The 24226-nt window shown below is 42.9% G+C and overlaps 1 protein-coding gene and 1 long non-coding RNA gene across 3 annotated transcripts in view; one reads left to right on the plus strand and one right to left on the minus strand.

Moving 5' to 3' along the window:
• LOC130275528 (guanine nucleotide-binding protein G(q) subunit alpha) overlaps positions 1 to 24226 on the minus strand; it is a 108965-nt gene that overhangs the window by 51997 nt on the left and 32742 nt on the right. The window contains exons 1-2 of one of the 2 annotated variants that reach the window (XM_056523591.1): positions 16612 to 16739; positions 12085 to 12269 (exon numbers count right to left, since the gene is read on the minus strand). In XM_056523591.1, coding sequence (XP_056379566.1) covers positions 12085 to 12269; positions 16612 to 16615 — 189 coding nt within the window. In that variant the 5' untranslated portion in view covers positions 16616 to 16739. Of the gene's footprint in view, positions 1 to 12084; positions 12270 to 16611; positions 16740 to 24226 lie in introns of those variants that run through there. The other variant, XM_056523589.1, reaches the window with a different exon arrangement.
• LOC130275538 (uncharacterized) overlaps positions 4576 to 24226 on the plus strand; it is a 38123-nt gene continuing 18472 nt past the window's right edge. Inside the window, exons 1-2 of the long non-coding RNA XR_008844825.1 lie at positions 4576 to 4769; positions 12267 to 12328. This is a non-coding gene — a long non-coding RNA (uncharacterized LOC130275538). The remainder of the gene's footprint in view (positions 4770 to 12266; positions 12329 to 24226) is intronic.

Below are 24226 nucleotides of genomic sequence, written 5' to 3' on the forward strand. Positions count from 1 at the left end.
AACTAACCCCCTGTGAGGGCACTGTAACCGAATAGGAGAATGGGCACTTGTTTTACTTATACATTTGTATGTTCGCCGCCACAGATAAAGGAAACTAACGGGGCCTATGTGCTGGGACCAATCACACAGCAGTCCTAGCGATAATATACAGGAGGTAGGCGTGGCGGCCGCAGGCCATAGCCACGCCTATCCGACTGTTGCTGGCTGTCTTATAAAGCATTTATTAGCCTGATAAAAGCTGCTAGAAAGCAGTAAAAGGTATACCTGGAGAGTAATTCTAAAGAACTTTGTTACCCTGTGATTAGTTTATGGGGGTTCAAATTTGTGACAGTTGCACTTTAACCCCTTAAGGACCGAGCCATTTTATACCTTAAGGACCGGAGCGTTTTATGCAATTCTGACCACTGTCACTTTAAACATTAATAACTCTGGGATGCTTTTAGTTATCATTCTGATTCCGAGATTGTTTTTTCGTGACATATTCTACTTTAACTAAGTGGTAAAATTTTATGGTAACTTGCATCCTTTCTTGGTGAAAAATCCCCAAATTTGATGAAAAAAATGAAAATTTAGCATTTTTCTAACTTTGAAGCTCTCTGCTTGTAAGGAAAATGGATATTCAAAATATATTTTTGTTGGGTTCACATATACAATATGTCTACTTTATGTTTGCATTATAAAATTTATGAGTTTTTACTTTTGGAAGACACCATAGGGCTTCAAAGTTCAGCAGCAATTTTGACATTTTTCACAAAATTTTCAAACTCACTATTTTTCAGGGACCAGTTCAGTTTTGAAGTGGATTTGAAGGGTCTTCATATTATAAATACCCCATAAATGACCCCATTATAAAAACTACACCCATTAAAGTATTCAAAAAAACATTCAGTAAGTGTATTAACCCTTTAGGTGTTTCACAGGAATAGTAGCAAAGTGAAGGAGAAAATTCAAAATCTTCATTTTTTACACTCGCATGTTCTTGTAGACCCAATTTTTGAATTTTTGCAAGGGATAAAAAGGAGAAAATTTTTACTTGTATTTGAAACCCAATTTCTCTCGAGTAAGCACATACCTCATATGTCTATGTTAATTGTTCGGCGGGCGCAGTAGAGGGCTCAGAAGGGAAGGAGCGACAAATGGTTTTTGGGGGGCATGCCGCATTTAGGAAGCCCCTATGGTGCCAGGACAGCAAAAAAAAAACACATGGCATACCATTTTGGAAACTAGACCCCTCAGGGAACGTAACAAGGGGTAACGTGAACCTTAATGCCCTACAGGTGTTTCACAACTTTTGCATATGTAAAAAAATATATATTTTTTTTACCTAAAATGCTTGTTTTCCCAAAATGTTTACATTTTTAAAAAGGGTAATAGCGGAAAATACCCCCCAAAATTTGAAGCCCAATTTCTCCCGATTCAGAAAACACCCCATATGGGGGTGAAAAGTGCTCTGCTGGCGCACTACAGGTCTCAGAAGAGAAGGAGTAACATTTGGCTTTTTGAAAGCAAATTTTGCTCTGGGGGCATGCCGCATTTAGGAAGCCCCTATGGTGCCAGAACAGCAAAAAAAAAAACACATGGCATACCATTTTGGAAACTAGACCCCTCGGGGAACGTAACAAGGGGTAATGTGAACCTTAATACCCTACAGGTGTTTCACGACTTTTGCATATGTAAAAAAATATATATTTTTTTTACCTAAAATGCTTGGTTTCCCAAAATTTTTACAATTTTTAAAAGGGTAATAGCAGAAAATACCCCCCAAAATTTGAAGCCCAATTTCTCCCGAGTACGGCGATACCCCATATGTGTCCCTAAACTGTTGCCTTGAAATACGACAGGGCTCCAAAGTGAGAGCGCCATGCGCATTTGAGGCCTAAATTAGGGACTTGCATAGGGGTGGACATAGGGGTATTCTACGCCAGTGATTCCCAAACAGGGTGCCTCCAGCTGTTGTAAAACTCCCAGCATGCCTGGACAGTCAACGGCTATCTGGCAATACTGGGAGTAGTTGTTTTGCAACAGCTGGAGGCTCCGTTTTGGAAACAGTGGCGTACCAGACGTTTTTCATTTTTATTGGGGAGGGGGGTTGTATAGGGGTATGTGTATATGTAGTGTTTTTTACTTTTTATTTTATTTTGTGTTAGTGTAGTGTAGTGTTTTTAGGGTACAGTCGCACGGGCGGGGGTTCACAGTAGTTTCTCGCTGGCAGTTTGAGCTACGGCAGAAAATTTGACGCAGCTCAAACTTGCAGCCGGATACTTACTGTAATCCTCCGCCCATGTGAGTGTACCCTGTACGTTCACATTGGGGGGGGGGGGGGGGGGGGAACATCCAGCTGTTGCAAAACTACAACTCCCAGCATGTACGGTCTATCAGTGCATGCTGGGAGTTGTAGTTTTGCAACCGCTGGAGGCTCCGTTTTGGAAACAGTGGCATACTAGACGTTTTTCATTTTTATTGGGGAGGGGGGCTGTGTAGGGGTATGTGTATATGTAGTGTTTTTTACTTTTTATTTTATTGTGTGTAAGTGTAGTGTAGTGTTTTTAGGGTACAGTCGCACGGGCGGGGGGTTCACAGTAGTTTCTCGCTGGCAGTTTGAGCTGCGGCAGAAATTTTGCCGCACCTCAAACTTGCAGCCGGATACTTACTGTAATCCTCCGCCCATGTGAGTGTACAATGTACATTCACATTGGGGGGGGGGGGGGGACATCCAGCTGTTGCAAAACTACAACTCCCAGCATGTACGGTCTATCAGTGCATGCTGGGAGTTGTAGTTTTGCAACCGCTGGAGGCACACTGGTTGTGAAACACCGAGTTTGGTAACAAACTCAGTGTTTTGCAACCAGTGTGCCTTCAGCTGTTGCAAAAGCTACAACCCCCAGCATGTACGGACAGCGGAAGGGCATGCTGGGTGTTTTAGTTATGCAACAGCTGGAGGCATACTACTTTGGCTGGGGATGCTGGGGATTGTAGTTATGCAACAGCTGGAGACACACTGGTTTGCTACTTAACTCAGTGTGCCTTCAGCTGTTGCAAAACTACAACTCTCAGCAGTCACCGACAGCCAACGGGCATGCTGGGAGTTGTAGTTATGCAACCACCAGATGCACCACTACAACTCCCAGCATGCACTTTAGCTGATTGTGCAAGCTGGGAGTTGTAGTTACACAACAGCTGAAGGTACACTTTTACATAGAAAGAATGTGCCTCCAGCTGTTGCAAAACTACAAGTCCCAGCATGCCCATAAGGGCATGCTGGGAGTTGTGGTGGTCTGCCTCCTGCTGTTGCATAACTACAGCTCCCAGCATGCCCTTTTTGCATGCTGGGAGCTGTTGCTAAGCAACAGCAGGAGGCTGTCACTCACCTCCAACGATCCAGCAGCACAGGTCAGTCCCTCGTCGTCTCCGCCGCCGCCGCTGCTCCTGGGGCCCCGATCCCAACAGGGGCGCCGGGGATCGGGGTCCCCAGCACCCGGGGTGCACGTCCCGCACCCGCTCACGTCCTCCGGAAGAGGGGCGGAGCGGGTTGCGGGAGTGACACCCGCAGCAGGCGCCCTGATTGGTCGGCCGGTAATCCGGCCGACGAATCAGGGCGATCGTGAGGTGGCACCAGTGCCACCTCACCCCTGCTGGCTCTGGCTGTTCGGGGCCGTCTCTGACGGCCCCGATCAGCCAATAATTCCGGGTCACTGGAGACCCGATTGACCCGGAATCCGCCGCAGATCGCTGGACTGAATTGTCCAGCGATCTGCGGCCATCGCCGACATGGGGGGTCATAATGACCCCCCTGGGCGATATGCCCCGATGCCTGCTGAACGATTTCAGCAGGCATCGGGGACCGGCTCCGCTCCAGATGGTTGCGGGGGGCCGGTAAAACACATGACGTTCTCATACGTCATGTGTCCTTAAGGACTCGGAAATGGGGACGTATGAGAACGTCATGTGTCCTTAAGGGGTTAAGAGGTTAAGTATGGCTCCATCCTGCCTTGTATCAACGGTTTAGGCTAGTGGTGTAATGAGGTGAGGGACATTTTCGTGGCACACTTTAGCCCTTTAGGACCAACTGAGCATTGTTTAAACGAGACTGCCTACTTGAGTATTGTTACTGACCATGTGCATCCCTTTATGACCACAGTTTACCAATCTTCTCAGACTGGTTTCTTGAACATGAAAAGGAGTTCACTTTATTGCAATGGCCACCACAGTCACCAGATCTCAAATCAATAGAGCCCCTTTGGGATGTGGTAGAACAGGAGATTCACATCCTGGGTGTGCAGGCGACAAATCTGCAGCAACTGTCTGATGTATTCATGTCCATATGGACCAAAATCTCTGAATTAAGTTTTCAGCATCTTGTAAAGAATAATCCATGAAGAATGAAGGCAAAATTGGCTCCAATCTGAAACTAGCAAGGTGTACCTAATAGGAAGGCCATATTGCTATAACATGTTGTCTATTAGCCATATGACAGAGACGATGGGGGAGATTTATCAAAACCTGTGGAAAGGAAAATTGCCCAGTTGCCCATAACAACCAATCAGATTTCTTCTTTCATTTTTCAGAGGCCTTGTTAAGAATGTAAGAAGAAAGCTGATTGGTTGCTATGGGCAACTTTGCCTCTGCACAGGTTTTGATAAATGTTCCCCCATATGCCTAAAGTGCATACCTTTTTGTGGTTTCCCAGCAGAACAATGCCCAGGGTATTACCTTATGTCTGTCTGCTTGCCTACTTTTCATAGTGTATCCAGGTGCCATCTCTTCTCCAGGTGAGTGATACACAAGCACATGGCCAACCACAAGATTTTAAAGAAAATACTATTAAACAGACCAAGTCACCTTCTTCAATTGCTCAACAGGATTAGATCTTATGCTCACATGGCTATACGGTAGAAGGCAATTTTGGTGAACAGGGGTCAGCATATGTACTCTGACCGATCTGCTGCAGCCCCATACACAACAATCTGCAATGCACTGTGTGAGCTCACACCCTCCTATCATAGACAGCAATAACCTTTGAGCTTCTTTAAATCTTGGTATAGTAGTTCTGGTCTTGGTTCAGACCAGGTGGACTACTCTTTCCTGTCCATGTGCACGATTGAGCCTTGGGTGCCATGAACCTGTAGCCAGTTCACGTTTTGTCCTTCCTTATTGTTTAAAGGTACATTCACACAAACTTAATCTGCTTTGACTGCTCAATGACTGAACACAGCTTGAAATCCTGCGCATCAAATCTGCGCAGAATACTGTACGTGTGAATAGACCCTAAATCCGCATCAAATTATGTATGTGTGAACATAACATACCCTCAAAAATCTTTGCATTCTGGTGCCATCTCCAAGCCGCCTGTCATCATTCAATAAAATTACATTCCCGTGCACTGTTGAATAAGGTTTCATATATGTAGGACCAAATGAATAAACCATTTGTCATACAAATCTTTTATGAAACTATAAAGTTTAGAAGACCCTGCACTGCAAATAGAGATTTTAAAAAGGAGGGAAGTGCTCCATGTGCAACAACCCGATACGTGAAAAAGAAAATGTTGCTTCCTTCATATGTTAGCTATCATATAAAGAAGAGTGCTGAGCCGTCACCATTTATCTCCTGCAGGAAATAGCCCATTGGTTACCATGTCTGTCACTAGAGAGATTATAAACATTTCCTTCTACATCCATAAAAATACACATTCACTCATACCAGCAAAAATATTTTCTTGTCAATATGGACCACGAAATACTGATTCATCTGTGGTGTCAACGAAATAATGCTGAGGGAGGAAACCAGAAACAATGTACAATTACTCTATAGGGTTTGTTCACATATGCGTATTTTTGCTGCAGATTTATTGTTGCAGCTTTTGCTATCCATTAGTCAATGGGCAGCAAAATCTACACAAGCAAATCTGCAGCAAAAATGACGTACATGGGAACATACGCTTAAACATAAAAGGGAGAAAATAAAAAAATAAATTAAAAAAAAATGGGTGTTTATTGTTTCTATTCGATGAAGTTTGGATGTCCCCGCTTTTACGTTAAAACATATCCATGCAGTATGAATAATCATAACCCCTTAACGACCAAGCCCATTTTATTTTAGCATTTTCGTTATTTCCTCCTCACCTTCTAAAAGTCATAACGCTTTTATATTTTTATCCACAGACCCATACCAGGGCTTGTTTTTTGCATCACCAATTTTACTTTGTAACGACATCACTCATTTTGCCATAAAATGTACGATGCAACCAAAAAAATATTGGGGAAATTGAAAAGAAAAACGCAATTTAGCAAATTTTGGAAGGTTTTCACGCTGTACACTTAACGGTAAAAACAACATGTTTTCTTTATTCTTTGGGTCAATATGATAAAAATGGTACCCAATGTTACATGCTTTTTTCTTTCCTATCCAATGGATAGGGGATAAGATGTCTGATCGTGGGGGGCCTGCCGCTGGGACCCCCCACGATCTCCCTGCAGCACCAGCATTATGTGCAGAGCTACGTCTCTGGGATCGGAAACCAGAAGTTTTCGGGACAGTAGACGTGACATAACACCACGCCCCCTCATGACAGCTGTTGCATTCCTTCCCATAGGCATGAAGGGAGGGGACGTGACGTCAAGAGGGAGCGTGGCGTTATGTGAAGTCTCCAGTCCCGAAAACCTCTGGTTTCTGAGCCCGGAAACGCAGCTCCGCACATAATGCGGGTGCTGCAGGACCATTGCGGGGGGGGGGGGTCCCAGCGGCTGGCCTGCCACGATCAGACATCTTATCCCCTATCTATTGGATAGGGGATAAAATATCTAAAGCAGTAATACCCCTTTAACAAAATGAGTATGTTTGAAATTTCCCTATTTTGACCACCTATAACTTTCTAATTTTTCTGTATACGGCACAGTATGAGAGCTCATTTTTTGTGCCTTCATATGTAGTTTTTATCTGTACCAATTTTGCTTATATTATACTTTTTTATGACTTATTAAAAAAAAATTTTTTTTATAAAATGTCACAAAAAATCAGCAATTTTGGACTTTTTTTTAAATGTTTATGCCGTTCCTCATATGGGATAATTAACATTATATTTTGATAGTTCTGGCATTTACGCACGTGGCAATACCAAATATGTTTATTTTATGCTTTTTGTGGGAAAATTTGACTATTTACATTTTTATTGGGGGAGGTTTTTAAAAAAAAAAAATTTTAAACACATGTATAGGCAACTATTCATAGCAATCATTTGATTGCTAATACTGTTCAATGCTATGCATTGGCATAACACTGATCAGTGTTATCGGCGATCTTCTGCTCTGGTCTGTTCAATCTCAGACCAGAGCAGAAGACCCTTGGAGACGGCTGGAGGCAGATGAGGTGACCTCTGGCCGCCATGATGGATAATCGGATCCCCCACGGCAGCGTCGCTGGTGAACCGATCAGGGCTGTGGAGTCGGTAGATAAATGTTCCGATTCCAGAGTTATCTGTACTTCCAACTCAGACTCCCCTGTGTTAATATGCAAATATATTTTATACATTCCTTGAAGGAAAGGCAACATACATGTCATTACCACAGGACTACTGGCTGGGAAGCCAACAGCCTACTGTATTGAACAGTTTGTGTGCTGATCTGCTGCTGAAGATAGGGCAGTGGGTGGATCCAGGAAGGGGCATTTATTATAAAACATGATTTCCCTAGTAGAATCCCATAGTCATGTTTAAAGTTTAAAGGGGTACTCCGCCCCTAGACATCTTATCCCCTATACAAAGGATAGGGGATAAGATGTCAGATCGCCGGGGTCCCGCTGCTGCGGCACCGCGCTTTCATTACTACACAGAGCGAGTTTGCTCTGTGCGTAATGATGGGCGATACAGGGGACGGAGCAGCATGACGTCATGGCCCCGCCCCATCGTGACATCATAGCCCACCCCTTAATGCAAGTCTATGGCAGGGGGTGTGACGACCACCACGCCCCCTCCCATAGGCTTGTATTGAAGGGGCTGGCTGTGACATCACGAGGGGCGGAGCCGTGATGTAAAGATGCTCAGGCCCCTGTATCGCCCGTCATTACGCACAGAGCAAACTCGCTCTGTGCAGTAACGATAGCGCGGTGCCGCACCGGCAATCCTGGGCGTCCCCAGCAGCGAGACCCTGGCGATCTGACATCTTATCCCCTATCCTTTGGATAGGAGATAAGATGTCTAGGGGCGGAGTACCCCTTTAAGCTAACAATCGAGTTTACAGGTTTTATAGCCTTAGCTGAATGGCAGCAGTTTTTCCAATGGTTTACAGCTTCAGTCTTGAACTATTGACCCTCCACTTATACAAGTGTCTCTAGTCCTGCAAAAAATATATTTACTTAATCCCTTATCAGTAATAGGCTAGGTTACCCATGGGTTCCCTGTAACAGCAGAAAACAACACTATGGAAAGTATAAGTATTGCCGCTCCTAATGGTGTGTTGTGTGCCATATAGTAAAGCACATGAAAAGCTTCTTCATGGTCACTTAACGTGTTCGTTTTGCGGTTACATGAGGCACTGCCTGCATTGGTCTTTATTCTTAAAGTAGAGACGTCATTAATTATAACTTTTTGTGAATTGGGACATTTAAACTTGCTTTTTTATTTTTTATTTATTCCAATCTAAATTTTGTAGGAGTCGGAGGAGTCGGTGCATTGTTTGCCGACTCCAGGTACCCAAAATTTAGTCCGACTCCGACTCCACAGCCCTGGATCCGATCATCCATTTTAAGTGCTGCACTGCTGCAGAAACCATAATCTGTACTGATCACGGCATCTGAGGGGTTAATGGCAGACATCAGCGCCATCCCTGATGTGCGCCATTACCGGCTGTCCCTGGCTGCTGACCGTAGCGGGACCTGCCATGCATGATCCAAGCACCGTTCTGGTGCTCGCGGTCATGTACATTACGTAAATGTATGTCATGGTGCGCTAAGTACCACTGCACCACGACATACAGTTACGTCCAATGTAGTTAAGGGGTTATCCAGGAGTAGAAAAACGGAGCCAATTTCTATAAATAAATTTAAAAAAAAAACACTCCCCGTCTGTTTCCAGGTTGGGTGTGGTTCTGCGGCTCAGTTCCATTGAAATATATGGAGCCAAGTTGAAATAACACACCCAACCTGGGGACAGATGTGGAGCAGTTTGTGAAATAAATTAGCTTTTTTTATAGTCCTGAATAAGGAGTAGTCCAATTGAAAAGAATAAAACAAAAAAACTACTTAGCCCCTATATGCCGCAATGTCATGCCAGGTTCAAGGGCTTCAGGGAGAGTTTATTTAATTTAATTTACTTTTCAGGCTAAGAAGTGGAAGCTGCCTATTAGACCGAGTCCATTAATAAGCCAGGGCTTAGCGTTAGCCCCAAAAACAGCTAGCGATAACCCCTAATTTTTACCCCGGTATCCACCACCACTGGGGTGCAGGGAAGAGCCAGTACCAACGGGCCCGGAGCGTCAAGAATAGCTAGGGAGGGCCTGTAACAATGGTCCTCGCCAACCCTGGTAACGTCAGGCTGTTGCTGTTTGGTCGGTATCTGCAGTGGTGTAGAAAAAAAAAAAAAAAGACTACTTGTCCAAGGGACTAAAATGGAGCGCAATCTACTTGTCCCTCATGAAAATCTACTTGACCTGGTAGACAAAATAATTTTAATCAAAATAGTACGTAAATTTGGGGGGTTTTCTTTTTTTTGCCATTCACCTTGTGGTTAAACTTACAAATTATTTTAATACTTTAGGTCGGCCTGATTATACCAATACCAAATATTTTATTTCTTCTTTTAAAAAATAAAATAAAATCCTGACCCCTGCAACATTTTTATTATTATTATAACCTCCATCGTTTCCCCCACACCTTCCCAAATTGGGACCAGAAAAACACTGGAATGAAGAGGTAGAAGTGGACTTTTAAAAGGTGCTCTGTTCTGAAAAACACACCTATCCAAAGGATAGTGGACAAGTCACTGATTGAGGGGGGATCCAACCAATGCGCCCCCCCGCACAGCCCCCTGGCTCTCTTTGTGCAGGGTTCAACACTGCCTCACCATGTATCTCTATGTGAAAACTGGAGATATACAAGTATAGTGCCTATGTATATCTGGCTCTCCCATGGAAATGTTTGGAGTGGCCGGTCAACGAGGAGAGTCAAGGCATAATGCAGGAGATCTCCAGGGGTCACAGACGTCAGACCCTCCGCGCGAACAGTTACTTATGCTTTATCCCGTGGATATGGGGTAAAAAAGGAGTACCCCTTTAACCCCAGTCCCAATTAGGCAGTGGCAATCTCAGCGTGCTGTGATGGAGACAATAGGGAATAGGACTGTTGCACAGAAATAGCATGAAGAAGGCTTCAGTGATATGTATCCTTGTTAAATCAAGAGGAAAAGCATATTTGGCGTTCAGTGGCGCCAGGTATTATGCTATTCCGAAGACTGTTCAATGCAGGCTCTTCAGATAGGAAAACAGATGTCCTATCAAAGTTACTGATGTCAATTTGACATATTTCTGTCACACAGGCAACTGGGCAAAGCAAGAATGTGTATAGTGGGATGTGGGGACAGCTATCTAAAGTCTATGGCTACCTTTAATCTGTGCCAGGCACAATGACTTCCTGTTTTAAACTATAACATGGACTGGTCCACACAGCAAAGTCCTATTACGGTCCATGATGTCGATTAGATTGATTCCTGTAACACATTCACTAAGGCCTTATTCACTCCTGTGTTTTTGAACAACATCCTCCATGAACTGATTTCAGGTTAAAGGGGTATTCCGGTGAAAAACATTTATTTTTATTTTTTTTAAATCAAGTGCTGCCAGAAAGTTAAAACAAATTCTTAAATTACTTCTATTTTAAGATCTTAATCCTTCCAGTACTTATCAGCTGCTGTATGCTCCAAAGGAAGGTAGTGCTTCTTTTCTGTTGGACCACAGTGCTCTGTGCTGACACCTCTGTCTTTGTCAGGAACTGTCCAGAGCAGGAGAGGCTTTCTGTGGGGATTTGCTCTACTCTGGACAGTTCCTGACATGGACATGGGTGTCAGCAGAGAGCACTGTGGTCAGACAGAAAAGGACAACTCAACTACTTCCTCTGTAGTACACAGTAGCTAATAAGTACTGGAAGGATTAAGATTATTATTATTATTTTTTTTTAATAGAAGTAATTTACAAATCTGTTTGCATACACAGACACCGAATCTGCTGCGGATCCGCAACTGCAGATTTTTCAAGTCAATTCTTATGTATTTTATTATTGGCATGTCAATAAAAGTTATTGCCTTGAATAATCTGCGGCAGATATAAATTACTATAGTGCGGAATAGTCTAAAATTAAATAATGAAGAGACTCTCGATTAACATTGGGCATACCTATTTATTTAAATCCATGTAACTTGCATGGTTTATCTGCCATCTGGATGTCTATATTTCACTTCATATGGTTGTTCTAATGAAGGCCATGTTTCTCCATGATGCCTCTCTGAATTCACAGAGAAAGAGGAGTCAGAGACTAAGGTGACATAGATCTTCCATTCTTAAATGACACTATAGAGCAGGGATCCTCAACCTGTGGACCTCCAGATGTTGCAAAACTACAACTCCCAGCATGCCCGGACAGCCGTTGGCTGTCCGGGCATGCTGGGAGTTGTAGTTTTGCAACATCTGGAGGACCGCAGGTTGAAGACCACTGCTATAGAGCATTATATGAGATACAGCTTCAGATGGTGTCCTCACCTCATAAGTTCCTCCCTGTTAGCTCTTACAAGTAGTATATCAAACTAGTGAATCTAAACACAGCAGACATAGACAAACCATGTGAGTTAGGGGAATTGTATAACTCTGCAGCTAACCTTATCTTATAGATAGGGCAGCAAAGAATTTTTCAGCAGGACTCTACATTGAGGACAAAGAGGTAGAGCTCGTCAGATCTGACAGGTAATGATTTAATCCTGTAGTTCACAGGACGTAGGCAACACAGGACAGACCACATCCTGTTATACAGTAGAGCATGTCTCTGTGGTGGTCCTTAAATCCCCTGTGGCATCTCAGTTTACCCAAAAGCTTGGGTCACACTTACCTTGTTGTGTTCATACTTGTATGGAATTTTAAGGGTCTCCATAGCCCGGATCATAGCTTGCATTGCTGTGAATATGTTCTGGTACACCAGCTTAGTGAAGCCCCTTTTATCTTCATCAGAGTAGCCAGATCCATGGATAATCCTCATCTGCTTAATGAATGTGCTTTTTCCACTTTCTCCAGTGCCTAAAGAAAATTAAGAATTTCGTTAAAGCAACACAAACAAGAAATGACCCATTACATAAGTAAGTATGAGCTGATTCTACAGATAAAAACTTCAGGTGTGGTTTCTAGAGATGAGCGAACTTACAGTAAATTCGATTCATCACGAACTTCTCAGCTCGGCAGTTGATGACTTTTCCTGCATAAATTAGTTCAGCTTTCAGGTGCTCCCGTGGGCTGGAAAAGGTGGATACAGTCCTAGGAGACTGTTTCCTAGGAATGTATCCACCTTTTCCAGCCCACCGGAGCACCTGAAGGCTGAACTAATTTACGCAAGATAAGTCATCAACTGCCGAGCCGAGAAGTTCGTGACGAATCGAATTTACTGCAAGTTCGCTCATCTCTAGTGGTTTCTGATTTTTTTTTTATTTTTTTTTTTTTTTTTACACTTTTCAAATTATTATTTTTTAATATAATTTTTACACTTTTTATCATTTGATTGCTAATACTGTTCAGTGCTATGCATTCTGCTAAAGAGAGTCCAGATTGAAATTTCTTCGGCAGAATTTTCCACACAGGAATTTTGACACATGCACAGTGCAGCAGAATGCCTTCTAAAAAAAAATGGGAGGCTAACTCTCCAGAGTGCAATTTGCTGGATTCCACTTGGAAATCCCACCGTGTGATTGGGCACCAAACCCAAATCTAACTAACTGCCTTTCGATTTGTTAATTCCTTTAGTCTTGTTACTTTCAATTCACTTTCCAAGTGACCCTGGCCGGTCTTATTCCAGACTTCTCTAGAGAATTGGAACACTTGAAAAGTGGCATGACTTTTACAATAGGAAATAAACAGCCAATTCATCAAATTTGTAAATTCACTCCTCTAGATGGCACTAACAATCACTATTTACAAAAATATAGATAGTAGAATATATATACAAGTAGTGCAGTCCTCAGAGCAGCTCTAGGAAAGGGGGGATAAAGAGAAAGGTTGGATTTGGAAAGTAAAAGAATGAGCATTTGTTTTTAAAGACAGGAAAAATTTATTCTAGGGTTAATGAGGAGGATAAAAAAAAACGTAAACATTTTTTTTACATTAACGCCATTGACCGTTCGGGATATATAATGTTATATTTGAATAGTTTGGACAATTACGCATGCGTCAATACCAAATAAGTTTATTTATTTATATTATTTATGTTAACATGTTTTTTTAATATGGAAAATGGGAAAAGGGGGAGATGTGAACTTTTAATATGGAAGGGGTTAATGTGTGCATTTTAAACTTTTAGGTCCCTTAGGGGACTTAAAGAAGGAACTACATTAATCTGTGTGATCTGTGCTCATTCAAATACAGATCCACAGAAGCCATGGAAGAAGAGGTAAGGGGTTAATGTAGGTTTAAAAAAAATTATTACTATTATTTTTTTTAAACACTTAGTCCCTTAGGGGACTTTTAGGAGGAATCATTAGATTCCACATACAGATCAATGAAGTTCTGCTGAATTCCATTGCTCTGGGTTATCTGTGCTCAAATACAGATCCACAGCAGCCATGGAAGAAGGGGTAAGCCCTCCGGCCACCTCCAAAGAGGATCACCCCAAACCAAACGGGGGGGAGGGGTTTAACAATCCACCCCACTAGACCGCCAGGGATGGTTAAAAGGTACCTTTAGACGCTGCTGTCAGCTTTGACAGCGGCAATCTAGAGAGTTAACAGTCGGCCGCATGGCGGCTATTAGCAACTGCCCCCAGCTATAGCAATCAGTTGGGGAATGCAGAGCATGGGGCGAGTTCCGGTCGCCGGGTTCACCAGCCCGGCGACCGGAACTGCATGTCCTGGGCGACAGGATTTCAATGTCCCTGTGTGTGTGATATATATATATATATATACGCCCGGGAAATGCTGATAGTGCTCAGACTGTAGGGAGCGGGTTTCTGACCTGTGCCCGCTCCATACCGGGTGGCCCCCAGCTGATTTTAGAAGTTGGCTATTAACTCATTAGGTCGAGGTCATTAGGTCATTGACAGCAGCATCTAAAGGGACATTAAAATGCTTTCTTGTGGTCTAGTGGGGTGGATGGCTCCCCTGCAGTGTGATAGTGGTAAAGGGGAGAGGGGGGGGGGGGTTGACAGTGTTGTGGCGATCCACTGTTGAGGTAGCCGGAGGGCTTACCTCTCATCCCTTGGCCGCCATGGATCTGCATTTGATTTAGCTTGCCGGGCGCTACCAAATGAGCACAGATCACACAGATTAAAGGGGTTGTGCGCTGCCCTGCAGTTCGGAGCTCCGCTCACAGCATCCGGAAGTTCATTACTCCGAACACTGTGTGCGGGCTTCCGTGTTCGCGGCGGGCGTGACGTCACACCCGGCCCCTTCGTGACGTCTCGCCCGCCCCCTCTACCAAAGTCTATGGGAAGGGGGCCTGACAGCGGTGACGTCACGCCCGGCGGCTGCGAACACGAAAGCCCGCACACAGCGTTCGGAGTAATGAACTTCCAGACGCTGTGAGCGGAGCTCCGAACTGCAGGGCAGCGTATAACCCCTTTAATATAGTTCAATAGAACTGCATTGATGTGTACGAGCAATCTAATGATTCCTTCTTTAAGTGCCCTAAATGACCTAAAAGTTTAAAATGCTCACATTAACCCCTTCCATATAAAAAGTTAAAATCACCCTCCTTTTCCCATTTTTCATATAAAAACATGTAAACATAAAAATAAACATATTTGGTATCGCCACATGCATAATTGTACTTTTAAAATATAGCATTATTTCTCATTCAGTAAATGGCGCAAACAAAAAATTTTTTACAAAATTAGTATTTACAAAAATATAAAAAATCTTCCAGAAAAAAAAATAAAAAAAGCGATCAAAAACAAATTATATTGATACAAGCAACAGATTACGCCACAAAAAATAGCCCTCATACAGCCTGGTATGCGGAAAAATAAAAAAAGTTATGGGGGTCAGAAAATGGCAATAAAAAAAAATTCTAAAAAGTTTTTTTTAAAAATTTAAAATTTGTAAAACATGATTAAATCTATACAAATTTGGTATTGCTGTAATCAGGCTGACCTCAAGTATTATTTTGTGGAATGAGCTTAACTATTTATTGGGACAATTTTTGCGATTCATGCTACCTTTTGATCTTTTTACTCCACATTTTGGACCAAAATTAGCGATTTCTGCCTATTTAATTTTTTTTTACAGCCAGTGCAGGATAAATAACAGTAATGTTTTATTGCACAAGTCATTAAGCATGTGGCAATACCTTTTATGTAAAGGTTTGGGTGCTTTATTTATTGGTGGGGGGGGGCGGTGGGCAGGGGGATAATATAGTGTTTTATTGGGAAAGGGGCTTTATTTTTTATTTATTTTTTACACTTTATTGAAAAAACATATTTTTATATTTTTTACAGGTTAAACTATGCTGCAATACATCTGTACTGCAGCACAGTTTGACTTTCAGTGTACACTGACATGCAACCTGTACTATCCAGCCTATAGTTGGACTTCACAGGTTGCCATACTGCTGGCCTTCTGCTGCTATGGTAACCAACAAGACCCCGAAATTGTATTGCTGGATTGCTGTTGGTGAACAATAATCCCATAGAAGCCGTGATCAGGACCGATCATGGTATGTATGAGGTTAATGCTGCTGAGACCGGTGCGATCCTGGTCTTGCCAGCTGCATATCCAGTCACACCCATAGCAGTCACGTCCAGTTGCGTTTACATGTAGGCAACTGGGATGTATGCATATGTCCTGGGACAGGAAGGGGTTAAACTGCACTGAATTTTGAGCTATGTATGTAATATTTGTTACCATCTATATACTATATTGGGGAACTGATGATGCACTGTTTATTTGTACGTATTTTTTAACAATTTATTCAGCACTTTTGTACTTGAAATGATATGATTAAATTGATTGGCTCTGCATGGTCATATAAACTCCCTTTACTGTATCATTCCTTGCTTAAAAATGGCTGCACATGTTTGTGTGAATAAAGACCACAACACTTACTCTCTTTATTGGAGTGCAGTTCATTCGTTTGCTGCTATATGTACAACAAGCAGAAAAGAGAGCTACAAACTCCAATTAAAATTTGCATTAATTTTATTAATCATTATTTTAAAATAATTACATGAGGTATAACAAACAATGGCACACCAATAAAAACCACTCAGTGGAGTGCTGGACACATTAGAATACAAGTTATGATAATAATCTGATGTACACAGAACGTTGTGTATCCTAATGTAGACTGCAAACTAGACAAATGCACTGTGGGAAATTACCCATCGCCTGCAAACATAGCATAATCCTACCCAGCATTCTGGGATCCTATGTATACTCACCCATGTTGGTTTGTTGCCAGTACACCACTGAACCCCTACAGCTACTATTTCGTTCCTTCCTCAGGGGACTTACTAACACTTGTTCTCTGTTCCCTTATATACACACACCATCTGTTGCCTCATGTTCCGGAACGCTAATGCATTTACTGGTCTTCCAATGACATCAGCGCCCACACAGCACACTGCAGGAGAATCATGCTGCCCTTTCCTGGCGTCACGTCAATGCGCACGTCCTCCTCTCCCTTCTACGGCATGCGCTCTGTTTAAAGCACCAGAAGCGGGAGCGCTCCTGCCTTTGTATGCTGCGCATGCGCCTCATGTTATTATTTAAAAATGATGATAAATAAAATGTTACATTTTTTATTGGGGTTTGTAGCTCTATCTTTTCTGCTTGGTGTACATGTATTCCTATAGAGCCCTCCAAAGTATAGGAGGAAGGTATATAGCCTAGACCCGCTATAATGCTGATACATAACAAAATATTAAATAAAGGTCTAATGGGACTATTGGTTAATATATATATTTTATATATAGATATATATATACACATACACGTGTGTTTTTACTATGTTGCTCCCAACCGCAAGGACCCTGCGGCAGACACAGCCCATGTTAACCTTTAAATATATCTTTATTCTCATCTTTAAAAACAAATGCTCATTATTGTTCTTTCCAAATCCATCCCCTCTCCTCCCCCGTCACTAGAGAAGCTTTGAGGACTGTACTGTACATCTCTTTCTTTATCTGGCTTTTAATGCTTAGGTTATTATTTGCACTTTACAGTTAACCTGGGCATCTTTAGTTTGCTAGATCTTCACCTTTACATTTGTGCACAGTAGAAGATACAGTAAGACTGGTTGCTGGGCATGTGCTGGTAAAAACCCAGCTGAGAAAATGGTTGTGGTTGTCAGTCTATTTGCTATGGATTCAATGCCCGACACAGGTCAGCCGTCCAGAACACAAACACAATTATTTTTTTCCCTGTGCACAGTGCCTGAGGAAAAGCAGCTTCATAAAGTGAAAATGATCAAAGTGCCAAGAAAATAAATGGTTAATTAAAACAATCAGAACTATTTGTTTGCTAGTACTTCAGGGTGAATTATTAATGACTAATCAAATTGCCAAGTACAGTAATAGTATTGTTCTTTGCTTTCTATATTTCTTTCAATATAACCTGACTATAGTATAATAATCACATATACATATTTAAGGCTCTATTAACTGCATTTGGGACATGGGCACGATATACATTTTATTTTATTGCACAGACAGATTTTTTATACACACATACACTGGCAAAAAATAAATAAATAAAAACTCCTTCAGTTACGTTTGGCTATATAAGTCTACAGGCACAGAGCATTAAATGTATATCTATTCAAGTAGGGCTGGGGGCGGTATACCGGTTCATACCAAATACCGAAATTTTTGGGCTGCACAATATTAATTTTTCCCATACCGCGATACCGGTTGGGCCCCTCCCCCTCGGGAATGAATGAATCAGCCCGGCGCTGCGCTGTCCCCACATCGGGGAACTAATCATATGTGACCCGCCAGCGCTGTTCTGCTCCCCCCCAATTAATTATGAGCCCAGCCGGGTACTACTCACATATGTCAAGCACTGCCCTCCTCCTCCTTTGTTGGGGGCCGCTGGCGCTGGAACTCCCTGTACGCCAGTGGACTCCAACCTGCGGACCTCCAGCTGTTGCAAAACTACAACTCCCAGCATGCCCGGACAGCCATTGGCTGTCCGGGCATGCTGGGAGTTGTAGTTTTGCAACAGCTGGAGGTCCTCAGATTTGAGACCACTGCTGTACACTGCATCCCTATGCCCGGGCTGCAAAAGATACAGAAAATAAACTTTAACTCACCTACGTCAGCCTTACACTGGGGACTGGAACGTCGGACAGCCGTCAGCCTATCACTGGCCGCAGCGATGCCCCGGCCAGTGATAGGCTGAGCCCACTGTCATGTAAGAAGCCGGCTTCTTACATGACAGTGGCCTCAGCCTATCACCGGCCGGGGCGGGACATCGCTCCGGCCGGTGATAGGCTGACGGCTGTTATATACCGTGGAACCGCCACGAGTTACAAAAATACCGTGATACACATATTTGGTCATACCGCCCAGCTCTATATTCAAGTATGTGTACATACAGAGCAGTTTCGCACAGACTGTTTCATTATCGATAATATTGCCCCACGTACTAGATCATAGGCACTGCAGAAAAGTTGTGAAGAGTTGTTTGTTTACTCACAGGCAGATTTCTGTAATAGAGCTGTCAGCCTCCCCATAGTGCTGGGCGGTATGACCTAAAACTTATATCACGGTATTTTTTCAGGTTATGGCGGTATCACGGTATTACCGTGGTGCCATGTGGGAAACAGTGTAGAAGTGCAGCGGCTGACAGTTAACCCCTTCCCCGCCATGGGGACCGTGCGCACGGCCCCCTATAGCGGGGAAGGGGTTAACTGTCAGCCGCAGCGCTATCGTGATTCCCCCCCATGGGCGCACTGTCAGCTATTTACATACATTGTCCGCCGCTGCAGTTTATAATCCCTGTCCCCAGCCGCTACAGAGCCTTCTCCCCCTGTGACAGGCAGGCACAGGACATCTTATCTTCATCCCCGCTCTGTTCTCTGATCCCCGAGCAGGGATGGGAATGTAAGAATCAGCAGAGTCTTCTCCTTCTGCAAGCGCTGAATGCACAGGCGCGGCAGAGCTTCTGATCCCCGTCCCTGCTCGGGGATCAGAGAACAGAGCAGGGATGAAGATAAGATGTCCTGTGCCTGCCTGTCACATTTAGTGCTTGCAGGGGGAAGGAGGTCCTGCAGAGCCCGCGCCTGGGGACTGGTATGATAAACAAATAGCCTGTGGGAAGGGGAGAGGGGGGCTGAACAGGGAGCAGGCTCGGGGCTGAGGGAAACATCAGAGCCAGGGGATGAAGTTTCTGCGCTTTCCCCTGGCTCTGATCACTGAGAACAAGCGGCAGCTGCAGGGGGAGCGAGGATGTGCACCGCACGTGAGCTCAGCGGCTCCCGCTCCTGCACATCTTGCGGCTCCGTCACAAGTAATTCATTCGGGGGTGGGGCCCGACCGGTATGCCGGTATGGGCAAAAATTGATATCGTGCGACGAAAAAAACAAAACGGTATCCGGTATGAACCGGTATACCGCCCAGCCCTACCTCCTCATTAGTCTGCAGTACAGCAAGTGAATTCTCTTTTCGATTTGTCCCTTACACTAATTGTACTTGGCTCATGTCCCATGTGAATGGGTAAGCACATCTAGGTTACATTTCACATTATTTCTACTGTATTCTCCGTGTGTATTGGTCCACTAGCAGGAATTTTCTGAAGTATATACTAAATACTTTTAATGAATGGAATTCGAGGAAAGAAAAAATGACAGCCAGATGTTTGCTTTTTATCCATTAAAAGTAAGATGGTACATTGATAGCTCAAACCCCCTTCAGTGTATTAAGGAGGTTGGCCTACAGGCATATGAACGTAATGCTGGTTGGTCCTCCATTCAAGACCACATGGGCCAGAAAGGGTGTGTATCTTAAAGCATACAACAAGAGCTTGAGGCCCAAGCTATTTTTAGCTCCAAGGCAACTGCATGACACCCATTGAGTTCCATACACAAGCCCTTTCCTAAATAATAAGACTCTTGCCTGGACCTCACTAAGGGCCATGCGTCTCCATATGCTAGAACTGAACTTCGGGTGGTCCTAAAAAACTTTGGAACTACGTGTTTGGGTCCATGCACACTAATCTACCACACAATGCAGGAACCAAGAAAGAAGGTCCAGCATGAGGAATCTTGTAGAATGGAAATGCTTTATTTCTTCACATTAAAATATTTACACAGAAAATATCCAAAAGTTCATTCATTTGATGGAATCTGCTTGGAAAAGCCCATTATTCAATGGGACTTTTATATTTTTACTGTAAAATGTGACACAATATAACAGCCAATTCCAGGCAGGGGAGATCCTTGCTGAATTTATTCAATGTGCATGGTCCTAGAGCTTATGGCCTCCTTCTGAAAGAAAGATACTGCCCATTTGGCTACATATGCGTATTTGCAGCAAAAAGACGCCAGTGTCATCAGGACAGCAGAGGCTGCAATCTGATAGAAATCATTAGATTGTTTTCAAACTGGCTTTCTTAAAAGTGGCCACTGAAGATCCAAGGCTTGCTGAGTGACATATTTGTGTCATATTCTAAGAACAACACTTTTAAAATGAGCAGATACATTAACTGCAAATAGGTTTCAAACAGGTGGCAACCAACTATGGTCCCAGGTCATTGACCAGGTCCTGCCACGTAGTTCTGGGCTGATCCCTCACCTTCCTTATGAACATTGATGCCCCACGAGGTGAGCCCCAGACTGATTGAGATTGACCATCTTGAACTTTTTCCATATTCTAATAATTGCACCAACAGTTGTTGCCTTCTGATCAGGCTGCTTGCCTATTGCCCTGTAGGCCATTCCAGCCTTGTGCAGGTCTACAATTTTATCCCTGATGACCTTACACAGCTCTCTGGTCTTGCCCATTGTGGAGAGATTGGAGTCTGAATGTGTGGACAGGTGTCTTTTATACAGGTAACCTAGTTCAAACAGGTGCAGTTAATAAAGGTAATGAGTAGAGAACAGGAGGGCTTCTTTAACCCCTTAAGGACATGTGCTGTAAATGTATGGCGTTGCATAGTGTCACTTAGCGCACAGTTCCGTACATTTACGGCGCTGCTGTGACGCGAGCGCAGGAGATGCGCTTGCTTCATTCCCAGAAGGTCCTACACTTATAATTGCTGATCTGATCGCCAGCAGCAATGCTGCAGGGATCAGATCAGCCAAGTTAGCAGACGGAGGTCCCCTCACTTGCCTCCGTCCATCTCCTGGGATCTTCTGCAGTGATCTGCCTTCCAGCAGACCAGAGCAGAAGATCACTGATAGCACTGAACAGTATTAGCAATCTAATGGTTTCTATAAATAGTCCCCTTTGGAGACTAAAAAAGTGTAAAATGTAAAAAAAAAAAAAAAAAAAAAAAAAAAAAATTGTGAAAAAGCCCCTCCCCAATCAAGTTTTAAATCACCCCTTTTCTCCATATTAATACAAAAAAGTCCAAACTATAAATATATAATGAACCCGTACGGCGAAATCTTAACCCCTTAAGGACCGGGGGTTTTTCCGTTTTTTGCACTTTCGTTTTTTGCTCCTTGCCTTTAAAAAAATCATAACTTTCAATTTTGCACCTAAAAATCCATATGATTGCTTATTTTTTGCGCCACCAATTCTACTTTGTAATGACGTCTACCATTTTTGCCCAAAAATCTACGGTGAAACGAAAAAAAATAAATCATTGTGCGACAAAATTGAAAAAAAAAAAAAAAAAAACACCGTTTTGTAACTTTTGGGGGCTTCCGTTTCTACGCAGTACATTTTTCGGTAAAAATTACACCTTATCTTTATTCTGTAGGTGCATACAATTAAAATGATACCCTACTTATAGGTTTGATTTTGTCGTACTTCTGGAAAAAATCATAACTACATGCAGGACAATTAATACGTTTAAAATTGTCATCTTCTGACCCCTATAACTTTTTTATTTTTCCATGTATGGGGCGGTATGAGAGCTCATTTTTTGCGCCGTGATCTGAAGTATTTAACGGTACCATTTTTGCATTGATAGGACTTTTTATTCATTTTTTCATGATTTAAAAAGTGACCAAAATTGCACTATTTTGGACTTTGGAATTTTTTTGCGCGTACGCCATTGACCGTGCGGTTTAATTCACGATATATTTTTGTAATTCGGACATTTCCGCACGCGGTGATACCATATGATTTTTATATATACCATATACTTTTTTTTTTATGGGAAAAGGGGGGTGATTCAAACTTGTAATAGGGGAGGGGTTAAATGATCTTTTTTCACTTTTTTTCTTGCAGTGTTCTAGCTCCCATAGGGACCTATAACACTGCACATACTGATCTTTTACATTGATCATTGGTTTCTCATATGAAACCAGTGATCAATGATTCTGCCGCTTGACTGCTCATGCCTGGATCTCAGGCACTGAGCAGTCATTCGGCGATCGGCCAGCGAGGAGGCAGGTAGGGATCCTCCGGCTGTCCTGTAAGCTGTTCGGGATGCCGCGGCTATCCCGGACAGCCCACTGAGCTAACCGGCAGTTTTTACTTTCACTTTTAGCCGTGTGGCTCAGCTTTGAGCGCGCGGCTAAAGGGTTAATAGCGCGCGGCACCGCGATCAGTGCCGCGCGCTATTAGCGGCCGGGTCCCGTCTTCACTATGACGCCGGGCCCGCCGTGATATGATGCGGGGTCATCGTGGGACCCCGTGTTATATCACGGGAGAAGGACCAAGGACGCACTCATACGTCCTTGGTCCTTAAGGGGTTAAAAAGGATAAAGGGATAAAAATAAATAAGTAAAAAAAAATCTGTTTTTTTGTTACATCAAACTGCTAATTTTTTTTATAAAAAGCGATCAAAAAGGTCTCATATATGCAAATGTGGTACTAAAACAAACTACAGATCATGGCGCAAAAAATTAGCCCTAACACATCCATGAATACAGAAAGATAAGAAAGTTAGAGGTGGTCAAAATAGGGCAAATTTTAAACATACTGATTTTGTACAAAAAGTTTGAGATTTTTTAACAGCAGTGCAATAATACAAAAGTATGCAACTATAGGTAACCTTTTAAAAAAAAAAGAATATGTCTGTGAGAGCGGGAATGCTTACTGTTTGGTAGGTGATGAAATACTTATTGTATGATTAAAAAAATAATAATTAGCATTTTATTAAATGACATGTGATTTTCTGTACGTGTCAGATTCAGTCTCTAAAAATTACAGATCTCTACATGCTTTGTAAGTAGGAAAACCTGCAAAATCAGCAATGTATACAATACTTGTTCTCCCCACTGTACTTCAATAAAACATGGCTACAAGGTCACGTCTATAGAACTATATAATATGTACGGTAATATAGGATGTTGAATACTACCATGCCAGCAGGTTTTTTTTCTTCATTTAATTTCATGGGTCTTGTGACTATTATAGATTTTTTTTTATTTATTTATTTATTTTTGAGCTGAAGATTGACTACAACTAAGGATTATGAGAAGGAAGGATTGTCCGGCACCAGGTATGCTCTAAAAGATCACTTTTATTCATGCCATAGCAAGGAAACAGACATCACAGGACTGTAGTAATCTGACACGTTTCGCTCTCTCTTGTTTAAACTACGTTTAAGCTCAAGAGAGCGAAACGCGTCAGATTACTACAGTCCTGTGATGTCTGTTTCCTTGCTATGGCATGAATAAAAGTGATCTTTTAGAGCATACCTGGTGCCGGACAATCCTTCCTTCTCATACGCTGTTGAAACCGGGGCGGGACCGGCGGGTCCGTGGAAGCACAGGTGTGTTGGGGATCTGCCTCCGGAGGAGAGCGGACACCATTGCATTTGAACTAAGGATTATAGACTACAACTAAGGATTTTAAGCATAAACCACATACACCTACATTTACAGTGTAGTCTTAAAGTCTTTAGACCTTTTCACTTTTTTCACATCACGGTGATAGG

Source organism: Hyla sarda, chromosome 1 (genome assembly GCF_029499605.1).
Source record: "Hyla sarda isolate aHylSar1 chromosome 1, aHylSar1.hap1, whole genome shotgun sequence".
In the NCBI taxonomy this organism is placed as follows: Eukaryota; Metazoa; Chordata; class Amphibia; order Anura; family Hylidae; genus Hyla; species Hyla sarda.